This window comes from Mastigoproctus giganteus, chromosome 7 (assembly GCF_048544385.1).
Source record: "Mastigoproctus giganteus isolate SK-2022 chromosome 7, ASM4854438v1, whole genome shotgun sequence".
Taxonomy (NCBI): Eukaryota; Metazoa; Arthropoda; class Arachnida; order Uropygi; family Thelyphonidae; genus Mastigoproctus; species Mastigoproctus giganteus.
The window spans coordinates 189338915-189361725 of NC_143581.1; the positions used below are offsets into that span (position 1 = coordinate 189338915).

The window sequence follows — 22811 nt, forward strand, 5'->3', positions numbered from 1 at the left end:
TGCTCGCACAAAGAAAAGCTTAAGTTCTGCAAATTGCAGCATCTGGAGATTAGGCACCTATGAGGTGATCTGATTGAGGTGTATAAGGCCTGAATGGTTTGAGCAAGCTCAATGGACAGGATTCTTTCTTTTGCTCAGATTATGCACTTGAGCACTTGAGGGGGAATAAATTCAAATTTCGGAAAGACAGTTGCAGAATATATGTGCAGAAAATTGTCCTTTAGTCAGCAGATGGTCGATTGCTGGAACAAAGTTCCATCTGTCATTGTGGAAGTTGATAGCTTAAATAAATTCAAGGAAGTACTGGACAAACTTTAGGAGGGAATGGATATGTGAAATGGTAAGGGTTTTTTTTTTTTTTTTTTGCTGATGCTATATATGCTTGCTTTCTTGCATCATATGCCTCTACTAATGGTAATGCTAACCTTGACAGAAACTACTGAAGCTGAGTGAAGGTAAGGCTGTAGGAGGGATGATATACATCCAGTTATACTACAAAAGGCTGCATGTGAATACATTACCCTGTTGAGCATGTTGATGAGATCATCATTAGACTCCAGGAAGATTCCCCCCTCCCAATTCCAGAAGTAATAAAGATTCCCCAATCCATGAAAGAGGCACAAAAAAGTGATGGGAACTGCAGACCAGTGAGTTTTACTTCAGTGATGGAGTCAAACTCACTGTAAGGTCATAGAGTCTCTGATTAAGGATACAATACAGGATCATCTCAATAGGAATGGCATCCTTAATGAATCGCAGCATGGGTTCATGAAGGGGGAAGTCTGACTTGGATAGTTTAGTTATTTATTATGATGAAGTCATAATATTAGTCAAGAAACAACTTTCTGACATTATTTATCTTGACTTCAGTAATGTTTTTGATATGGTTCCTCATGAAAGGCTATTATATAAAATGGTACAAATGAGGATTAATGACAAGGTCCTTTTAGTATTTATGTATGAAAAGAACACTTTGTATCCATTTTCAGCTCTCTTTGCCAGTGATATCTGATACTCAACCTTTGTTAGATCAAGGGCTGGCTAAGAGATCGGAGACAGAGCATAGTCAAAGGTGGATATCCTCAGGGTGGACTAGTGTAGCAAATGGAGCCCCACAAGGATCAGTGGTCAGGTCTCCATTTGTCTCTCTTCTGTTCCTTATTTTCCTTAATGACACTGAAGGGTGTGTAGGGGAAGATGTTAAAGTTTTATGATGATTTAAGGTAGGAAGGGTGGCTAATGATCAGAATCAGGCCATTTTGCTTCAAAATGACTTAGATCGGTTGTACAGATGGTCTGAAAAGTGGCAACTGAAGTTTGATGCTTCTGAATATAAGGTTTTACACCTAAGGAACAGAAATCCAGGAGTTCTTACAAGCTAGAGGGAGTGGAGTTAAAAGTGGTCCAGGATGAAAAAGACTTAGGTTACAATTCAGTTAGACATGAAATTTTCCATATACAACAGGTGGCTACACAGGCAACAGGGTATCTTGTCTATGATATAGGTGCAAGTAGGGAAAAGGAAGTCATTGTCTCTTCATATAAGACAATAGCAAGACTGCATTTAGAATATTGTGTTCAGGTCTGGAGAACACACTAAGCCACAAAACTTCTAGAAAGGGTTAAGAGAATGGCAACTAGATTGGTGAAGGGTGTAATCAATATCCATATGAAGAACAGCTCAAGTACAGTCTGTAAAGCTTGGCAATTAGAGATCTTGGGGGGGATCTATCTGATGATAGAGGTGTATTGCATCTTGAAGGAATCAGTACAATGAATGAAGGAGGTACATTCTCACTGGCACACATATACAATATTTTGGATAATAACAGAAGGCTGGATATCATTACAGGTAGTGTGTCGTAGATTACTGGAATGAACTGCCTGTAGCAAAAAGCTCAAAGTAACAGGAATGCTTTGGCTCAGGAAAGAACCACCAATTGTAGTTCTCTTGTGAACCACAGCTACTTTTGTTGTGCTAAATGTGGCCTTTTTGCTGCATAATCTCTAATGGGACATGATATGGTCAAGGGAGATGTCTTTGTGTGCTTTTGTTGTAGATAGGGTGAAAATATTAAATGCAAAGTCAGTGTTTTGATGAGCTTATATGAGGGCTCGAGGAACAGGGTTGATGTTCTTGAAGAAATTAATTAAAAAGAGAGGCTCCTTCAAGCACCCAGTACAACAGGGGAGACCACACTCATGCAACACAGAACACGATAAGATCCTCCATGGCAGATATGCTGGTCCTAGAAAGTAGCTGTAACTGGTAACTCCATTGTCAGGAAAAAGGGAAACATACTGTGCAAAAAGAATAGGTGGAATAGGACTAGTGTATACCTGTCTGGCACAAAAGCAGCTATCAACTTTTACAAGCACATAAGGTGATACTGTTGTACATGTTGGTATTAATGGCATTAAGAGTAGTTTTAAGAATTTACTTAACAAGTATAGGGCAGTATTGAGAAAAAAGTCACATAGGATTAAATTTGAAAATGTCTGCAATTCTGCCCAAACATAACAGGAGGGAGTATACGATATAAGTTCCATCAACAAATTCGGCCCTGGAGAGACCATGCAAGGCTCATGGAGTAAAATTTTTCTTGATGTGGTCTATGCTTGTTAACAAGAGAGACTGCTTTTGCAGGGATGGGATACACTTAAATAGAAGGGGGTGCAAGAATATTTGCTGGCAGCATTAGGTGGATTAGAATACTGCTAGGTTTGGGGGGGATACACAAATATTCTTGAATTGCTTCTATTGAAACATGCAATAGCCTGAAAAGCGAAGTGTTAGAGATTACTGGAGGTCATCATGATACAAGCAAATACATGGGTTGTTTTAGGATTACTAAAAGAAAAATTTGGTGCATGAACAATTATAGGAGTATAGTGAATACATTTGATGAATTTGAAGTACAGACTGGCCTCGCTTAATGCAATTAATTCATCCCGCAAGAGCATCATGCAAAACATAAATGCATTAATTGAATATAATAATCAATAGGAAAATTATAATTGGTCCATGACCTTCAGGAAAGACCATAAAGAATTTTAAAAATATCTTTTAAATAACATTTTAACTGTATACCTTGTAAAAGATAATGAAAGTAATTATAGAATTAAACATTTATTACATAAAATACGCAATGAAGAAACTATCTGTTACGGAAATATTTGAACAGAGTCGTTTGAACAGTGTTGGCTTTCTTTTTTTCGTCAATTAATTTCTGATAACCGACAGCAAATTTCTCTAGGCCCTGGCGAAATAAATATTGCAGAGAATCTCAAACCTTTTGTTTGTGGTTCTATGTGATATAAAAGATTCCATCTAGTTCTTTTACCATTATCTCCTTTGAGGTAACATTTTCATCTGGCTCATTTAAAAATTAACTTTTTTTTTTAATTAGAATTTTTAAATGCAAGTCTGCACGTGACTATTAGCGGGAGACAAGCAAGTAGCAAGTCTGCTTCTGATGGTTAATGGAACACACTGAGGCGGGCAGTGGGCAAATGCTTGTTTATTGCCCATCCGACATGCAATAAGATTAGTGTGCAATTCAAATGTTTTTCAACTATCACAAAAAAAAAATCACGTTAGCTGGATATTTGCATCGTGTAAAATGAAAAGTGGTATAATTTTTTCAAATAGTGGTAACTGAAAAGCGCGGTAATCAAACTTGTGTTATGTGAGGCCTGGCTGTACTGGTTAAGTCATCAAAGGTGGACATTATAGGGATATATGAGACAGTGTCATTCAGACAATAAGAGATGCAGAATATAAATATGGGAAGTAAAATAGGTACAGAAAGGATGGGAAGGTGGGGGAGAGTTATGCTTTTAGTTAAGAAGCACATGAATTTAAGGTAGTACGTCCAGTTGACATTAGTAGCCAGGGCAATACTGTGTGTGTGTGTGTGTGTGTGTGTTGGGGGAAGAGAAAAAAAAAACAAGAGTAGGAGTGTGTTACGGGAAAATGACTAAGAGCATAACAAACAACTATACAGAAAAATTGAGTCGACTAGTAAATTAGAATGTGGGATTTTAACTTTCCAAATACCGACAGGAACTTATGGGTTGGTCACTCATACAGTAGTAAGACTTTTGTGAATTTATTGAATGAATGTTTTCTGCACCAGAATGTTAGAGAGGCAACAGGAGAAAGCTCTTGATCTGATTATCAGCAGAAACTCTTCATTTATTAAGAATCTGCAAATAAAAGAACTACTGGGTGGTAGTGATCACAGAGTACTGATGTGGGATTTAATTAAAGATGCAACTACTGCTAAGAGCAGAGGGAAGGGCTTTTGATTTTGTAAAGGTGACCACAGTAGTCTCGGATAGTTTCTAAATTCTATGCAGTCAGACCAAGTGATAATGTTACCAATAGCAAATTCTAAATGGAAAGTATCCAGGACATAATCGGGGATGCTACTAAACTTTTTATATCAACTAAGAGATACCGTTCAAGGTTTAGACCTAAATGGATTTGAAGTGAACTGATAACACCCATGGCAGAGAAGAAAAATGCATAGGATGCACATAAATTATAAGGTGATACAGAAGCATCCAGATGAAACATATAGTGGCATTATAGGAAAGTTACTACAAGGGATAAAGGGATGGTTCATTGGGTGAAGACAGAGTGGTTTAGCACAGCTCTGAAGGGTTCAGTACTGGAGACATTGTTTCCTATATTTATTAATGATACTGATGGAGGCATATAAGGCTGCATGTCTGAGTTTGCAGGTGATATGAAGATTGGCAGGGTGGTTATGACATAATCTGGGCATACTACTGCAACAAGATCTAGAAATATTAGCCAGATGCACTGAGAAATTGCAACTGAAGTTTAATATTGAAAAATGCAAGGTACTGCATATGGGTAGCAGTAATCCCAGAATAACACACAAACTGTGTGGTACAATAATGAGTGTAGTAGAGAATGAAAAAGACCTGAGAGTAACTGTACTGCCAGACAAAGTTCTCTAAAAAGTGCAGACATCTGCTAGGATAGCTCGGTTTTTTTTTCAATGATATACAATAACTTTTTCAGCAGGATAATGAAGTGATTATCCTGTTTCATAAAGCAATGGTCAATCCACATCTCTGACTTCTTGCTCAGACTGTACATATAAGGGACATAAATTCAAACTGAGGAAGGATGGTTGCAAGACAGATGTGCAGTTATTTGCCTTCAGCCAATTAATATTAATTGTGGGTAATATTGATTGTTGGAACAAACTTCCATCTGGTGTGTTGTGGAAGTGGTAATTTGAAGACATTCAAGGAAAATGTGGGTTTTTTTTTTTTTTTTTTTTGCTGATGCATATAAGCTTGATTTCTTGCATCATTTGCCACTACTAATACTTATTCCATGGTAGCATTGGACAATCTGATAATGTTCGCAGTGCAATCAGACAGGCAATTTTTGGAAACAGAATGATTATGAATGATGGATTTTTTTTGGCAGATGTAGAAACAGCTGACTTCCTCACATCGTTTTGACATTATTATAATGCTAATACTAAATTCACCTCTTCAATATGATACCAATGGGCTTCATATTGCTGAAAATAAATTTTTTAGACAGACCTTTGCTCAATCTTTTTTTGTTATATGAGTTATAAACCACCTAACATAAATGTACCCTAATGTCATGACTTCCTCACCCCCTCCCTTCATGAAACGTTTCTGAAAGGTACACAATGTGCAAAGGTCCACAACAAATGCCACCCAACCTGCATAACTTAGTGTATCCCAGGTGTGCTGGAATAGATTAAAAATGTCTAAACAATAATGTTTTATAGATAAAGCCTGAATTTTTCAGGTACTAAAATGCCATAAAGGAAGCAAAGCAAATAGGGAAAAAATTCAAAATATGTTCTGAACCAGAAAAGTTATTCATGGCTTTATTTTAAACCAATGATTAATACATGAAAACATTGTTATATACATGAAATACTATTACTACAATCTTGAGGAACTTCAAAAGAGAGAGAGAGAGAGAGAGAGAGAGAGAGAGAGAGAGAGAGAGTTTCCTTCTGGAATACATTTATAAAGTCTGAGTTCAATTCCTGTTGACAAATGGAATAATCCTCCTCTTCGGTTGAGGCTGTACTTAGCTGATTTCAGGGGGAAAAAGGAGGGTCCCCTCTGCATATTAATATATACACATATTATGTTGTTGGGTTTTAGGTGCACCAATGACTTAGACCATATAGTGCATTGTAAATGGTGTCTGTAGAAGTGTGTGTTTATGACACACACACAGACATTATGAACAATGCAACAATTCAGTTTGAGTCATTGATGTGTTTAAAACCCAATAACAGAACTTAAATACTCCATTTACAGGATTCATATTAATTTCGACAGAATGTCATTCAATATCTCTGGCAATGATTTTTATTTTGTTTAACAGAAAACATATTTTTCATGTATGGCATGACCATTATTACCTGTGGTACAGCTAATTTAAAACACAACATTAGTAATACTTGTTCCTTTTCTCAAGTGATGTAATGGCAAAGTACAAAAGATGAGCACCAATGCATGCAAGATTGCTGCAGAGTGACTTCTTCCAGCTGCAGTTATTTCATGATGCATTAAATTTGGATTAAACTGTTGAAGGGATGCATTATCTCCATTCAAATTGTTGACAATGTCTTTCACTTTGTAAAACCCTTTGCACAGAGAAGTCCAACTGGAATGAATGTTCCCACATTATCAGATGTTTGATAAGGTGAAACATGGGTTAATTTTCATTCTGAGTCCAGGTTCAATTTCTTTGAACACCTGAAAACATGATAAAGCCTTCACAAAAATCTTTTTGCAACCATATACCAAAGAGCCAACATCAGAAAATAAACCACATATCTCCTCTGTAGCTCTGTGCATATTCTTCATGTGAAAAAATGAATGGAAAAGAATTTCAGGAGCTCTCTATGTTCTCACCACATAAGGAGAAGTGTCTGCCATGAACAGAAGAACGTTTCCGTGTTTAAATCCATCTGGCCAAAGCATATAAAGAGCAAATGATATATCTAAGAGTGACGATTGCCCTAATCCCCATCTTCCCTACATGATATCAAGTTGTTATATGGTAACTATTTGTGTTTTATGTATATTATGTAAATGCTGGTTAAAAATTAAATACAAATTCAAGATAAATTTGAGTTCAACCACATGCTATGCTCATGGGATCTTCGAGACCCTCCACAATTCCAGCAATTCCATGCACCTCTTGTACCTGGTCCATATGGCTGAAACTCCCAAATACCCTTTAACAAAAGTGTTTGAAATTCCAGAAATCTCAAATAGGTAAACAGCTTAAGTCCATTCTCAATAATTATATGTATTTGAAAATGCATATGATTATTGAAAAACAAGAATTTAAAACTAACAGTATCTCTCATGTCCAATTATTGAAGGGCACTGGCTTAACATTTTATGGCAGTATCTTCAATTACACTAGCCAATAAAAAATATTTTTTGTCAAATCTTCGCAATGAAAATATGTTATTCTGGAGGAAATAAATGCGCTGATTCCAAAAATCACCATAAAAAGTCTATCTCATCTACATCAAAACATGTACCAACGTTTAATGTTAAAATAAAGGAATATATATGTACAACTCAAGTTTGTAATACAAGTGTAAAAATAATATTATACGTTCTCTATAACTCATTTAACTTCGGAAAAAATATCATAAATCATAGCAAAATAGTTATATTTCAACAATATATAATCAGCATACCTGTAATTGTCCTTAAAAATGTTTTACTATTAAGGGATTTTCTCTTGTATTCCTGCTTACTCTCCCTCACAAGGAACCAGTAGTAATTCCCCATCATTACAGGATCCCAGTGACCTTGGTACTGCCGTTCTATCGTGGAAATATATCGATGAAACCACTCCCCTTGTTCATCACTCACATCTCCCAGATTTTTGGGGAAAAATTCAAGACGGAATGAAGAAAATAAATTTTTAATGACATTCAACAGCCCGTGTTTTTGTAGCACTCGAGTAAATTAGACACCAACTTTTCATAGTTTTCTTCTTTCTTATTACCCAAAAAACCATGTACTACCACCTTAAATGATTGCCAAGCTGCCAATTCAATCTCCTTTAACTGTGTTTCAAACACATCTTTCAGGGGTTTCCTAATTTGGGGTCCTACGAAAATTCCTTCTTTAAGTTTGGCATATGTTAAATTAGGAAACACACTTCTCAAGTATGCAAATCCGTTACCTTCTTTAATTAGTCCCTTCGCAAAATTTTTCATCAATCCAAGTTTGATAGCAGGGGTGGAAGAAGAACCTTGTTTGATTGTACTAAAGGAATATATTTTACATTACAATGTCCTGGAATGAACTCATCTCACTTGTCCCAATATTGCACAACATAATGTTCTTCTGTTGCACAGCTGTCCCACAAACACAAAAAAAAAAAAAAAAAAAAAAAAAAACAATATTTTGTGAACCCTTCCCCCCCCCAGGCAAACCAACAAGCAAACCAATACCTTAAGATCCCTGTATATGTTCCAAACATAATCCTGGTATTTTATAGCATGTAGAACCTTAGACATGCTTTCATGATTTTCTTTAAGTCCAACTGAATGAAACCCAGGAACCGATGGAAATTCATTGCCATTATAAAGCAAAACTGCTTTTAAACTTAATTTTGAGGCAGCTATAAATAAACACTATTCATCTGACTTATGCACGACACCTAGTGCTTTCAGAAGTTCAATAATGTCTTTGCAAAAACATATGCTGTCCTCTGTAGGAAAATATTTTGAAATTTTCCTACCATAAGGGTTGTGGGTTGCAACCTCCTACTCTCAAGGGTCTGGTTATGTTTGGAGGATAGATTTACAACCCTGAGCACATGTTACCATCAGTTAATACATGGAAAACCTTGGCACAGCCTATAAAAATCCTCATCAAAAATGCTAAGTTCACTCTCTTCAAATTGTAAATCGTTGCATCGGAATTTGCACCTAAGAACCATAGGTAGAAGTCTATGTTTATCACATGAAAATCGAGGCCAAAATCGACTGCTAAAATTAAGAGAATTAGAATATATCTGTTAAAATAAATCAGTATGTCACACATTACTGGCTAGATTATGAAAAATTGGCATAATTTGGTAAAAAGTAACTCATTCTATATTTAATAACCATGATGTGATGAGAAACTAACAAGGTGATTTTTGAAATCTACGAATAAAAATTGGTACTTTAGTAAGGCCTCCCTTATACAGTCTTCATAGCATTTGTTGCAAAATAACCCTACATTAAAAGCATTTAGCATTAGTAGAGGCATACGATGCAAGAAAGCAAGCTTATACAGCATCAGCAAAAAAAAACAACTTCCCATTTCACCCATCCATTCGTTTCAAATGCTTACTAGTTCTGCCTTGAATTTATTTAGATATCAAACTTCCATAATGACAGATGGAAGTTTGTTCCGGCAATCAACTACCCATTGGCTACAGGCAAATTTCCAGACATCTATTCGACTACCGTCTTTCCTCAATTTCAGTTTATGCCCCCTCAGGTTTGTAAACTGAGCAAGAGGAAGAATCCCAATCAGCATTGAGACTGCTCAATCAAATCGCCACGCCTAGTCTCCAGAAGCTACAATTTTCAGAACTTAAGCCTTTCTTCATAAGATGACCTCTTCGTTCCCTTCACCAGTCTTGTTGCCCTTCTCTGTACTCGTTCTAGCAACTCTACATCCTTCCTAAAATGAGGCTTCCAGACCTGTACGCAGTACTCAAGGTGCGACCTGACCATTGCCTTATACAAAGAGATAATCATCTCCTTATCCCTGCTCGCAAAATTCCTGTATATCATTGAAAAAGCCCCATGACTTACCCTGGCAGCCTGTCTGCACTGCTCAGAAAACTTCATATCTGACTGCACAATTACCCCCAGGTCTCTCTCATTCTCCACTACCTGAGTGGAACACCACCCAGTTGGTATGTTATTCTGGGATTACTGCTTCCCATATGCAGTACTTTGCATTTGTCAATGTTAAACTTCAGTTGCCACTTCTCAGCCGATCTACTCAACTTTTCCAGTTCCTGTTGCAGCAGCATACTCTAATTGATTACCACACTCTGTCTTCTCTCAATCAACCATCCTTTTATCCATTGTGGCAACTTAGCCTTAATGCCAAACTGCTCCAATTTGTACAGTTGTCTTCCACGTGCAATAGTATCAAAAGCTTTCCTGAAATCCAAGTATATGATATCAAAATTATTTTTTGCATTCAGTTCCTTTGTGACCATATCATAGCATCCAATCAAATTGGTCAGACAAGACTTTCCCTTAACAAACCCAAGCTGTGTCTGAATTATTACTGCAGTCTTGTCTAGATGATCCTGAAATGCTTCTTTAACCAGTGACTCCATTATTTTCCCTGAAACAGAAGTCAAACTAACAGGTCTGTAATTACTTGTCTCACTCTTTATGAATTGGAGATACATTTGCATATCTCTAGCCCATGGGGACTTCCCCTGAGTCCAAGGATGCTCTCATAATTATGGCTAAGGGTTTTCTTACTTCCTTTGTCACCTCCTTTAATATAACTGGATAGATTCCATTTATCCAATTATATTAAAGGTGCCTTTCTTACGTTTAACTTCAATAACTGCTCCACTTTGCTCTCAGTTATTACAAAATCATTTAACTCCCTATTAGAGTTTGATAAATTTCTGGCCCTCTCCTCCTTGAATAACTCCTCATGTGTGAATGTAGATGCAAAATACTCATTTAGTTGGCAGCTATCTGATAATTATCATCTACAGTCAAATCACTGATATCAAGTGGACCAATCTGATTCATCCCATTCCTTTTATAGTTTATATAAGTAGAGAAATGTTTGCTGTTTTTCTTTGCATCCTTTGCCAAAGATTTCTCATAATCTGCCTTTGCTTGCCTAAGCTCCTTTGTGACTTGATTACAGACTAGCTTGTATCTACCATAGGCTTCTGTGTCACCTGATAATTTATATGCATCCCATGCAATTTTCTTCTCTGCCACGAGTCTCATTAGTTCATCTGACATCCATTTGAGCCTAAACCTAGAACAGTATTTCTTAGTTGGAACAAAAAGCCTAGTAGCTTTCACAATTACTTCCTTGAATACTTCCCATTTAGAATTTGCTGTTGGTAACATCATCAGTTGATATCACTGTATAGAATTTAAAAAATCTGAGACCACTGTATAGAATTTAAAAAATCTGAGACCACTGTAGTCACTTTTACAAAAGCAAAAACCCTCCCCTTTACCCCCGATGGTAGTTACATCTTTAAGCAAATCCTACATCAGTACACTGATCACTGCCACCTAGTGGTTCTTTTATCTGTAAATTCTTAATGCATGAATAATCACTGCTGATAATCAGATAAAGAGTGTTACTCCCTCTGGTTGCCTCTCTAACATGCTGTTGTAGAAAACAATCATCCAATAAATCCACAAACGCCTTGCTAATGTACAAGTGACCAACCCACAAGTTCCCGTCAATATCTGGGAAGTTAAAATCCCCACATTATAAGACACTCTGATTTATTGACCCACTCTATTTCTCAATATAACTGTTCATTGTACTCATCAGATTCATTAGGCCTAGAACAAACTCCAACCCTCATTTTTGCTTCCCCAGTGCTTATGTCACACCAAATTAACTCAACATTGCACTGTATATCTCTGTCAACTGGATGCACTTCCTTAGATTATGTGTTTCTTAAGTAACAGCATAATCCCTCCTCCCTTCCTATCCTGTCTATCCTTTCTGTACTATTCCACCTACCATTTAGACTGCAGACAATTATTCTTGACCTACGTTATTTCATAGGTCATTTATATCCTTTCCATCTAAGGATCTCGTTACATGTTATAATCTAAAAAAATTTTTGTTGTCATATTCCTCAGTCACCATTGGATATATAAACTGTTCACTCTGATATACGTGAACTATTCTAATTTGGATTTTAAAATATTTTTGTGTACTTCATTCTATATGCTCTTATTTTTAATGCTGGAACCCTTGACAGCCATTGTACCCCCCAAACTACAATTCTACGTTTCTTATATCTGCATGACATCACGTTTCTGATATCCCAACAATATCTGCCTTTGATGTCTTGACCAGCAACATCAAATTTATTTACTATACTCCTAGCATTGGTGTAAATGCAAGTATGCATGCACCTGTTCTTACTCTTAGTTACCCCAACACAGCCCATGTATTTACTTGTTTCATGACACCCAGAATATTTTGAAATCTCCAGAAACTTGCTTTCCAGGCTGCTGCTCATTCAAATAGAAGCAGTGTAAGAACCATTTCCACCTCTGGCTGCAACTACTGTTAATCTATTAGTCTGTGAATCCTCCCAAGTTAGCAGTTTTCCAACCCACCTAACATTGCCTCAATAGCATTAGCAAATATTCTTGCACCCTTTCTATTTAAGTGTATCCCATCCCTGTAGAAGCAATCTCTACTGTTAACAAGAAAAGACCACGTTGAAAAAAAAATTCTACCCCACGAGCCTTGAACAATCTCTCCAGGGCCCAACTGACTGACAAGGCCTTCATCATATACTCCCTCCTATCGTGTCTGGGCAGGATTGCAGACACGTTCCAATTTAATCCTAACTCGTGACTTTTTTTCAACACTGACCTGTACTCTTGTTAAGTAAATCTGCAGACCTCCTACACTTAATGTCATTGTGCCAACGTGTAAAACGATATCACCTTTTGTGCCCTTAAAAGATGATATCTGCTCTACAACATCAACTTTTGCTCCTTGCAGACATACCTTGGTCCTATTCCACCTACCATTTAGACTGCAGACAATTATTCTTGACCTACGTTATTTCATAGGTCATTTATATCCTTTCCATCTAAGGATCTCGTTACATGTTATAATCTAAAAAAATTTTTGTTGTCATATTCCTCAGTCACCATTGGATATATAAACTGTTCACTTTGATATATGTGAACTATTCTAATTTGGATTTTAAAATATTTTTGTGTACTTCATTCTATATGCTCTTATTTTTAATGCTGGAACCCTTGACAGCCATTTTATCACTTCTTGATCTACTGGACTTGTCACTACTGTATTCAATCACTTATATGAAATATGGCCTTAGTTGCTAATGCTCCTAAAAACCAAATAACAACAATATGAAATATGTATTTTCATTTCATTTTTGGACTGTTCTATTCTTACTTCAACCTTTCTGTCCACAGAATTTAGTTATTGCAAATATATCTTCCAGCTATCTATTTGCACTATATAATTTCTGTTGTATATATACTTTCTCCTTTCTTTTAAGTCCATTTTTTCACTATAAATTTTTGAATTCCAAGAACTCTCTCTATTATGTTAATGCTTTAACTTCATTTATCAATTCAACTGGATATTTTTCATCATTATTTCCCACCTAAACTTTTTACTATACATTACTTGAAAATTACAGGTATCGATTTTATCTTATACTCTATTTTATCAAATATCTACTTTTACATAAGGCTTTCAGTTTTTATTTTTGGCTCTTTATTTTTCGGCTTCTTACCATGCAAACATTTGGTATTAGTCTCTTATTTTTCTACTAACTCTCTCAAAGTCAGGGTCATTACAAAAAAAGGATGGACTGTACGATCCCAGCTAGCTCAGTAATTTTAATATCTTTTTAAAATCTTGGGTTAAAAATTAAAATTAAGCTCGGAGGAGGAATAGGTGTACCGCATCATCCTCTAGCTGTCAGTTTTAAAACGTAAAACTTATAAAGTTATGTTTAACTGAGAATAATGCCAATAGTCGTGAACGATGGACTTTCATTAAAAACGTTTTCAGTTGGCACTAAGGAAATGAAGGATAGAGAATCGGCGTGAACTTTTAAGTACCCGAAATGTTATGCTGAAAACATATTTTAATGCGCGCAAGATTCCAAATTGGGAAAACGAAAGCTGGAAGTTTGGTGTTGAGGACGTCAAGGTTGGTGTTAAGCCAGCACCATTCTATTATGAGAGTTTCGTATTGAAGGAGCTTGTAGCTTGAATTTAATTTAATAATGTAATTGCAGCATCAATTGAGGGGTTATGGTTGTGAGTATGCACGTGTTGAGAGAGCTTGGTGTTTCCTTGACATGTTCGGTAACTATTAACGTGGTAGTATGTGCACGTATTTGCGGTAGTGGATGATCCAAATTTGTTGGTACTGCTCCCGATGTAATACGCATTGCAATCTGACTGGCAATTGACTAGTAAACTATATTATTAATATCTCTCGTTTTGTATACGTGGGTTTCTTTGTATTTGTTAAAGGGAGTTCCTAATTTGTTATAAGTGTAGAAAATTAAGGAAATGTCTGTGCTAGCGAAGACTTGACATAAACGTCTGACGATTTGACAATGGTAAGGGAGGACAACACGAGTATTTGAAATGTTAGGCTTTTTTATAACAGAATTGTTAGGGTTATGAATTTTATCCTGGACTGCTAGAATAGTTTGTTGAATTAATTTGACTGGATAACATCATTATTCAAAAAACCAATAAAGGTGACAAAATCGCTATTCTAGATAAACAGATTTATGTAAATAAAATACAATAAATCCTCTCCAAAACCAAACCTACAAAATTGACAATAATTAAATTAGTTCAAAGTTAAAAAATAAATTAGACATCTTACTCAGGAAGCTAAGAGCTAACCATGAAATAAATTTACATACCTTACAACAAATTGGCATCAGTAATAACATCATCATCATCAGCCATTTTCAATCCACTGCAGGATGAAGGCCTCTCCAGCAACTTTCCAGTTCCTTCTGTTTTGAGCACTGGCCATCCATTTACTACCCACAAACTCATGAATTTCATCTATCCATCTCCGCCTTTGTCTTCCAGGTTTTCTTCTAGCTCCTCTTGGATACCATTCTGTTATTTTCTTAGTCCATCTGTCATCATGTCTTCGAGCTATGTGTCCTGCCCAAGACCATTTTAGTTCTTTAGTTTTGATAAGAATGTCCTTTACTTGAGTTTGTTGCCTAATCCACGTGTTTCTCTTCTTATCTAACAGTCTGATTCCCAATATGATTTGTTCCATTCTTCACTGTGTAGTTCTCAGCTTCTCTTCCATTCTTTTGGTGAGTGCCCAAGTTTCACTTCCATAAGTCATGGTGGGGAGTATACATTGGTTCATTATTTTACGTTTCAGACAAACTGGGATATTGCTCTTCAGTATGTGACTATATTTCCTGAATGCTATCCATCCAAAATTTATTCTTCTCTTGACTTCCAGCCATTTATCATTATTACAGCTAATAACTTGTCCTAGATAAGTATATGACTCCACCTTTTCAATTACTGCTCCTTCAATCATTATTTCCCTTTCTGTGGCATACTTGTTCATCATTACTTTTGTTTTAGCCATATTCATCTTTAGTCCAAAATCCTTACTAGCTGTGCATAATGATTTTCCTCTAATTGTTTGGGATTGTGGCTTATGACGACAATGTCATCTGCAAATCGTAAATGGTTTAGGTACTCTCCGTTCATATTGACTCCTTTCTGCGACCAGTCTAATCTTCTGAAAGCTTCCTCAAGGGCAGCAGTAAACAGTTTCGGAGATATTGTGTCTCCTTGTCGAACTCCTTTCTCAATTTTAAATTTCCTACTGTCTTTATCTAGTCTAATTATTTTTTTTCTGGTAGTTGTTGGCGCATCGGCTTCTGTGGCCATATTGCACCTACCAAGGTTTTTGCAGTACTTTGATCCAAGCTCGAAGTGGGATTCGAACCCGCGACCTTTGGGTTGCCAGGCAGGCACTTTACCCACCCGGCTAGCCCGGTCGGCGTCTAGTCTAATAAAGGAGGTAGCACTCTCATATATTTTCTTCAAAATCATAATATATGGGGTATCAATGCCTTGTCTTTCCAGTGCCCAAAACATTGCCTTATGCTGTATGGAGTCAAATGCCTTTTCATAATCCACAAATGCCAGGCATAATGGTGTTTTATATTCATTTGCTTTCTCCATTAGCTGTGATATTACGTGAAGGTGATCCAGAGTTGAGAATCCTGTCCTAAAGCCAGTTTGCTCTTTCGGTTGATTCTCATCAAGTATTCTTTCTAATCTGTTAGTAATGACCCTTGTGAACAACTTGTAGATGTAGGATAACAAGCTAATTGGTCTATAATTTCCAATTTCTGATTTATCTCCTTTCTTATGCAGCAAAACTATGATTGCATTATTCCGCTGCTTAGGCGTCACACCTTTTCTAATGCACTTTGTGAGGAGCCTTGCCAGTTTTTGTGTTATGTCTCTTCCTCCCAATTTAAAAACTCTACAGTAACTTCATCTTCTCCCGGGGCTTCCTGATTCTTCATTTTCTTCAATGCATGTTCTACCTCATCAGGAAGAATATTGGGTATGTCATATGTGTTGCTACTTTGCAATCCATCTTCCCCACTGCTGGCATCATTCCCCTGCTCCTTGTATAATTCTCTATAGTAGTCTTCAACATCTTGCCCCATATGTTTGGCATCATAAAACTCCATAAACCTGACCACCCCTTACGCCCAATTATTTCTTACAGCAAATCCACCTTTGCAAATTTATCTTCCTTCCTGGTAAAAATTATCTCCCCTCTCATGAAGCTTTCTAAATTTCGAATTTATAATGCACGTCAAGCTTTTGAATGCATAAACCCCATTACAATCTCTGATAATGATTTGTTAGCCTCCTTTAATGTAGTGTTCTTATATACTAATGACCTAATTTATACCTTACAAGCTTTTCGCGATCTTCTAACTTCGGATAATTCTTTAACCAGTCGCACCTCACTTAATATCAACAGCATTTTAGATCTTGTTACTGTGTTGATCAAAGCTATACATTTCCAAGCTCAGGTGTATGAACAAATATTCAGACTCCCTATGGGTCTCGAAATATCAGCCCCCCCCCCCATCTGAAATATATCTCGCCACTGTAGAACATCAAACTCTTCAACCATTTTTTTATAATCAAGTCATTAATGCCTTAAAATATTGCCATTCGCAAGATGATTTGGCTTTTCAGTTAAAATACCTCACAGAAAGGATTACAGCTAGGAAATATCCAGTCAAATTAATTCAACAAAATATTCTGGCAGTCCAGGATAAAATTCATAACCCTAACAATCCTGTTATAAAAAAGCCTAACATTTCAAATACTCGTTGTCCTCCCTTACCACTGTCAAATCATCACACATTTACGTCGTCTTCGCTAACACAGATATTTCCTTAATTTTCTCCACTTATAACAAATTAGGAACTCCCTTTAACAAATACAAAGAAACCCACGTATACGAAATGGAGATATTAATAATATAGTTTATCTAGTCAATTGCCAGTCAGATTGCAATGCATGTTACATCGGGAGCACTACCAACAAATTTGGATCATCCACTACCACAAATACATGCACATACTACCACGTTAATAGTTTCCGAACACGTCAAGGAAACACTGAGCTCTCTCAACAAATGCATACTCATAACCCCTCAACTGATGCTGCAATTACCATTATTAAATTAAATTCAAGCTACAAGCTCCTTCAATATGAAACCCTCATAATAGAATGGTGCCAGCTTAACCCCAACCTTGATGTCCTCAACACGAAACTTCCAGCTTCCCTTTTCCCAATTTGGAATCTCGCGTGCATTAAAATATGTGTTCAGCATAACATTTCGGGTACTTAAAGTTCCCGCTGATTCTCTATCCTACATTTTCTTAGTGCCAACTGAAGATGTTTTTAACGAAAGTCCATCATTCACGACTACTGGCCTTATTCTCAGTTAAAATAACTTTATACAGTTTTACGTTTTAAAACTGACTAGAAGATGACGCGGTGCACCTCTTCCTCCTCTGAGCTTAATTTTAATTTTTAACTTATGATTTTAGTTTTTAATTTTTAATCTGAGACCTTCTCATACTCCCCCCCCCTTTTATATATGTATATATGTAATTTTGGTTTTTAGGAGCATTAGCAACTAAGGCCATATTGCTCCGGGATATGCGGTGGTCATTCCCTGACCTTTCCGCATCCTCCATATTTGGTGGTGACGGGCTCGAACCCCGGTCTAATCAAGGAGTGTGTGCTAACGCACCGCTGCTCCTTCCCACCTGGCTACGGAGGCGCCCCTTTTATATATAATTCATGCAACATCATGAGGTGAGTGCCGGTTTTATTTAAGCTTTGACTAAAGTGCATATTTCTCCGATCAAAAAAGTGTAGTCAGGCAAACGGTAAAATTCTTGAAGATGGGGAAGGGGAGAAAAAGATGGTCAAAAGAAAGTGCAAATAGCGATAGGATGCAGGATAGTAGGAGCGTTCGTATTACACTAATAGTTTTACGAACGGGAAAAAGATAAAAAAAAGAAAGTAGAAAGATAAAAAAAGTGTAGAAAAAGTCATTAAAATTACTGAACTTCTGGGTGTGTAAAATTACTGGGTGTGTAAGGTCAAAGTGTCCCAACCTTAAAGAAAGGGTTCTGGTATTTGCAAGCATTAGCAAAAATTTTAACTTTGTTTCATTTACCTCACAAACTGGCAATCCAATATCAGATTAGCGAACATTTTCAGAAATCATATCCGTTTCAGAAAAGCAATACAAGTTTTTTATAACAAGCTTTTAAATAATAATATACCTCCCTTTTTTTTTCATCAAGTACTGTTTCAATATCATTGCATCTACTATTAATAATAAATTCAATTTCGATTTACTTGGCAGTTGTCCGTGTTGAAGGTATTGTACAGTTGTATATTATTTGGTGGGATTTCCACTACTTAGTTAGTAATCACTGTTCGTGACTTCCGTTTAAGGTTCTTTTTTGGAATGAGATTCCTGTTGCTTTACTCACAAAGTTTTTCACCCATTAAGTTTGAATTCTTCCTTTCTATCATTTGGAATTATGTACATTTGACTCTACTGCCGTGTACCTTTTTCTGTGTTCAGTACTGGCTTTTTGTTCCTGAATTAATTAAGTTAAGTATCTTCCCTTATAAAAACCACTTGGTTTTTGGCACTTTGCTTCTCTGACAACGGTCTCAGTTCTACTGTCTATCTGGTAGCTGATTTTTGTGAATGGTTTTGTTTCACTTTACGAAACCTGCTTCATTTAACCATGCCTTTTATATGGTGAAATTTTATCAATGGATCTAAAATTCATCTCCTTCATGGTTATTAATTTTGCCGTTGTGTTGCTATCAATGTTTTTTACCTGTCGGATTTTTTGTTTTGCTCTTCAACGAATTCACTCAACCGTCAATTAACCTTAGATGTAGCCAAAAAGTGCATATCTCTGTCTATAGCGGCTAACGAACTTGGAAGTTTAAGCCATGATTTATAGACTACATTCTCTGACATCTAAAATTTCATCGGAATGTCATCTCCTAAATTTCACTGGGTATTCATCTCCTGTCGATTTGAATTCTTCTTGTTACATGTTCCTTCACATATATGTTTTCTTTTGGCCTTATGTCTGGCGTTACGTGTTTTTTAGGCATTCTTTCCCACATAAAAAAAAAAAAAGAAAGAAATCCCCCCCAATTTCAACGACAGAGATCATCTCTATCCATATTTCTAAAGCTATATAACTAGATAGTATGAATCAGAGCTGTAATACTCAATACGTTCTACGTTGAAAATAATATTTGTAAAATAATAAGAGGAGTTTACCTCAATATAGTACGTAGAATTTCTGGAGGGTATCATATGGAAGTGTTCTACATACTATATTGAGGTAAACTCCTCATATTATTTTACAAAAAGCTATATAACACGGTGATGGGTCATTGTTTTCCCCTTTGCATCTAGGCTGTGTACATCTCTCCTCCGCTTGGCTTATTGACTCCAGGTAACACCTACTTTTGGTTTTGGTTTCCCTTCTTCTCTACAAGCCTATGGTATTGACACCCATTTTTAATAGAGCTTGCAAATACCAGAACCCTTTCTTTTAAGGTTGGGCCTTATATACCCAGTAAGTTCAGTAATTTTAATGACTTTTTCTACGCTTTTTTATCTTTCTACTTTATTTTTTCTATCTTTTTCCCGCTCATAAAACTATTAGTGTAATATGAACGGTCCTAATATCCTGCATCCTATCGCTATTTTTGCCTTCTTTTGACCATCTTTTTCTCCCCTTCCCTATCCTTGAGAATTTTACCATTTCCTATACCATTTGCTTGGCTACACTTTTTTGATCAAATTACACTCCTGTATATTTGTATTATATTTAACATAATTTTTTAAACATTAATCTAACTACCCTTTACCCTTACCACATGGAACACACTTTTTTATATTTGTATTATTTTTTACATTAAATTATTAACTTAATTTTTACACTGCGCAGGGACTACCTTATCTGATAGTATTAAGATAAAGGTCGCATATTTGGCCCCCCTCCCCGCCCTTTTTTTTTCTTGTACACTAGACAAGTTTGGAAACGCAGCCTGATACATGGTCAGGAGTAGAGCTGCTTATTGTGGAAATATAGAAAAACAATTATACTCATATCTGACATCAGCTAACTCAGCCCTGCTTTGAAAGGACTCAATAAGTTCCCTGCATCATTGTCATCACCATTACTACTATCAATGAAGTATGAACCTAGATTAGGCAAGGAGAGATTGGAGTAACTACCACCTTCCCCAGATTATTCTGAACAAGTTCTTGCATATTCTGCTTTTGCAATGTCTATAAACAGAAATTTTTCTATTCTGATGGTCTTCAACCCCAAATATGAAGGAGAATATCTTTTTCTGGAGAACAGTGCAGGGGAAAAAAAAAATTCCTCTTGTCTAATGAGTTACTGGCATTAATGGGATTTGAACTTGGACCTTCACAATTCACAAAATTCATAATATGGTTTGAACATGGACCATTCATTCATGGAACAGCAAAATACTAGGGAGCTAGGTTGATGGAAAGCACTGCTTCGAAATTTAGTTGGAAAACCTCAATGGGATGGCAAATAAAACTAAAATGACAGGCTACTCCCACATAATCAAAAATTTTGGGGAAGGAATGTGTTTAAGCAGATCTGTCTGTCTGGCAATAGATGGGGAATCTTAGACTCAAGAAATAGGATCTCCCATTCCATTGCTTGAGACTGTAAGATGTGAAGTTAATTCAAATTTAAGTTTTAATTATAACTAATAAAGAAAGCCATAGTTCTGAAACGTTTTAAGTAATATCAATTCAGAATTTGTAAGAGAAATAAGTTTAAATTTACCAAATATATCTATTTCCGATGCAGAAACGTAACTAAATACAAGTTTTATGGAATATACAGGTTTTTTCAATTTATTTTTACTATGACTATGTCAAAAGAAAATCACTTTAAAGTGATATGAGTATATGAGTTTCTGAATTTAATACAAAGCTTCCCACAGCATAAAAACTTTAGATGATGCCACACCCCCCCAACTCCACCAGCAATCAATTATTTTATTATTATTTTTTTTTAACTCTCAGCAGTGATTTTCGCAAAGTTTGAGTTCTCTGTTAAGGGCAATCAGGAGTGAGTACTGTACTTTCATGGAATTTTGAAATTCTGTAAAAATTAAAACTTTGTACATAAACGCTTTTTAAATATTAATTTGCTTTTATGCTGACTTCATTTCTCAACATTAGAGTGAAATTGTGATATATCAAGAAGTAAAAAAGTTTTTACTTCTTGATGCAGTAATATACTCCCCATCTTTTTATTTATCACTTGATTTAATTTCATCAACTTCTGGTTCTGAATTTCATAGTTCTTCAGTTTCAGATGAAATTAGATAACTGAGGCTAACAGTTGTAATCTCCTTCTCCTCCTTCAATTTTCATGCAACTTTTTATTAAAATTTTTATTTTGTCTACCATTAGCTGGAAACACAGATAAAAGATGACATCATGAAATGAAAGAATAATACTATTCATACATTAATGGACACATGAAATGACCTTATAAAACATATATCTATATAAGTATTCCTGTGTCTGCAAACCATAACTGTAGATCAATGTACATACAGCTAAAAAAGATTATACAATTGAGTGAATTCATTTGCAACTATTTAACTCTTTCAATAGCTGCAAGAAATTTAACCCACCAAGACTCACATGGCACCTAACTGATAAAATGCATTTCTTTTTCATATATTTTTTTTGAATTTGGGAATGTCAGTCATATCTTCCCATGCAGAGATCAACAACTTTGTTGCATGTTTAGGCATATCTACAAACTTATGTTCCAGGAGCAAAGTAAAAAAAACTATCATACTGAAAATAAAATTTACATTATACTAAAAAGAAAGCAGTGAAAAACAAAAATCCTTTATACTCTAAAGCTACATATACTAACCAAGCCCTATTATTATTTGGCAAGCTTGGCCAATTTTTTTTTTTTGGCAACTGCAAATTACGTACAAACACTGGAAATTTGCAATAGTACCCAAACAACATGTTTCCTTGATGTAAATCAGAAAGTATGAATGACATGCATCATTTTGCATGACAAATAAACTGTTAATAAAGTTAATATTTATGAAGGTTTCTTCCCCCCCATATGTAATTTACAAACACTAAAATGCGCATAAATTTTACAAAGGTAAAATAAACAACTGAACAATTGAATTTCTTTCTTCAGCTGATTCTTAGACTCTACACTGTTTATCTTGAAACAAAAATCTGAATGAAATCTGCTGCTATTCACACATGGATAAATTCTGAAAGTATTCGAAAGGCAAAAACACAGCCTTGTGCAT

At 35.9% G+C, this 22811-nt stretch overlaps 1 protein-coding gene across 4 annotated transcripts in view; it reads right to left on the reverse strand.

Annotated features, from left to right (window-relative positions):
* The window catches only part of for (cGMP-dependent protein kinase for), a 353560-nt gene that overhangs the window by 20583 nt on the left and 310166 nt on the right, over positions 1 to 22811 (reverse strand). The window contains exon 18 of one of the 4 annotated variants that reach the window (XM_090378025.1): positions 8722 to 8734. The exons of the other annotated variants lie outside the window; for them this stretch is intronic. Within the exon in view, the coding sequence (XP_090234151.1) occupies positions 8722 to 8734 (13 nt within the window). The remainder of the gene's footprint in view (positions 1 to 8721; positions 8735 to 22811) is intronic. 4 annotated transcript variants of the gene reach the window in all.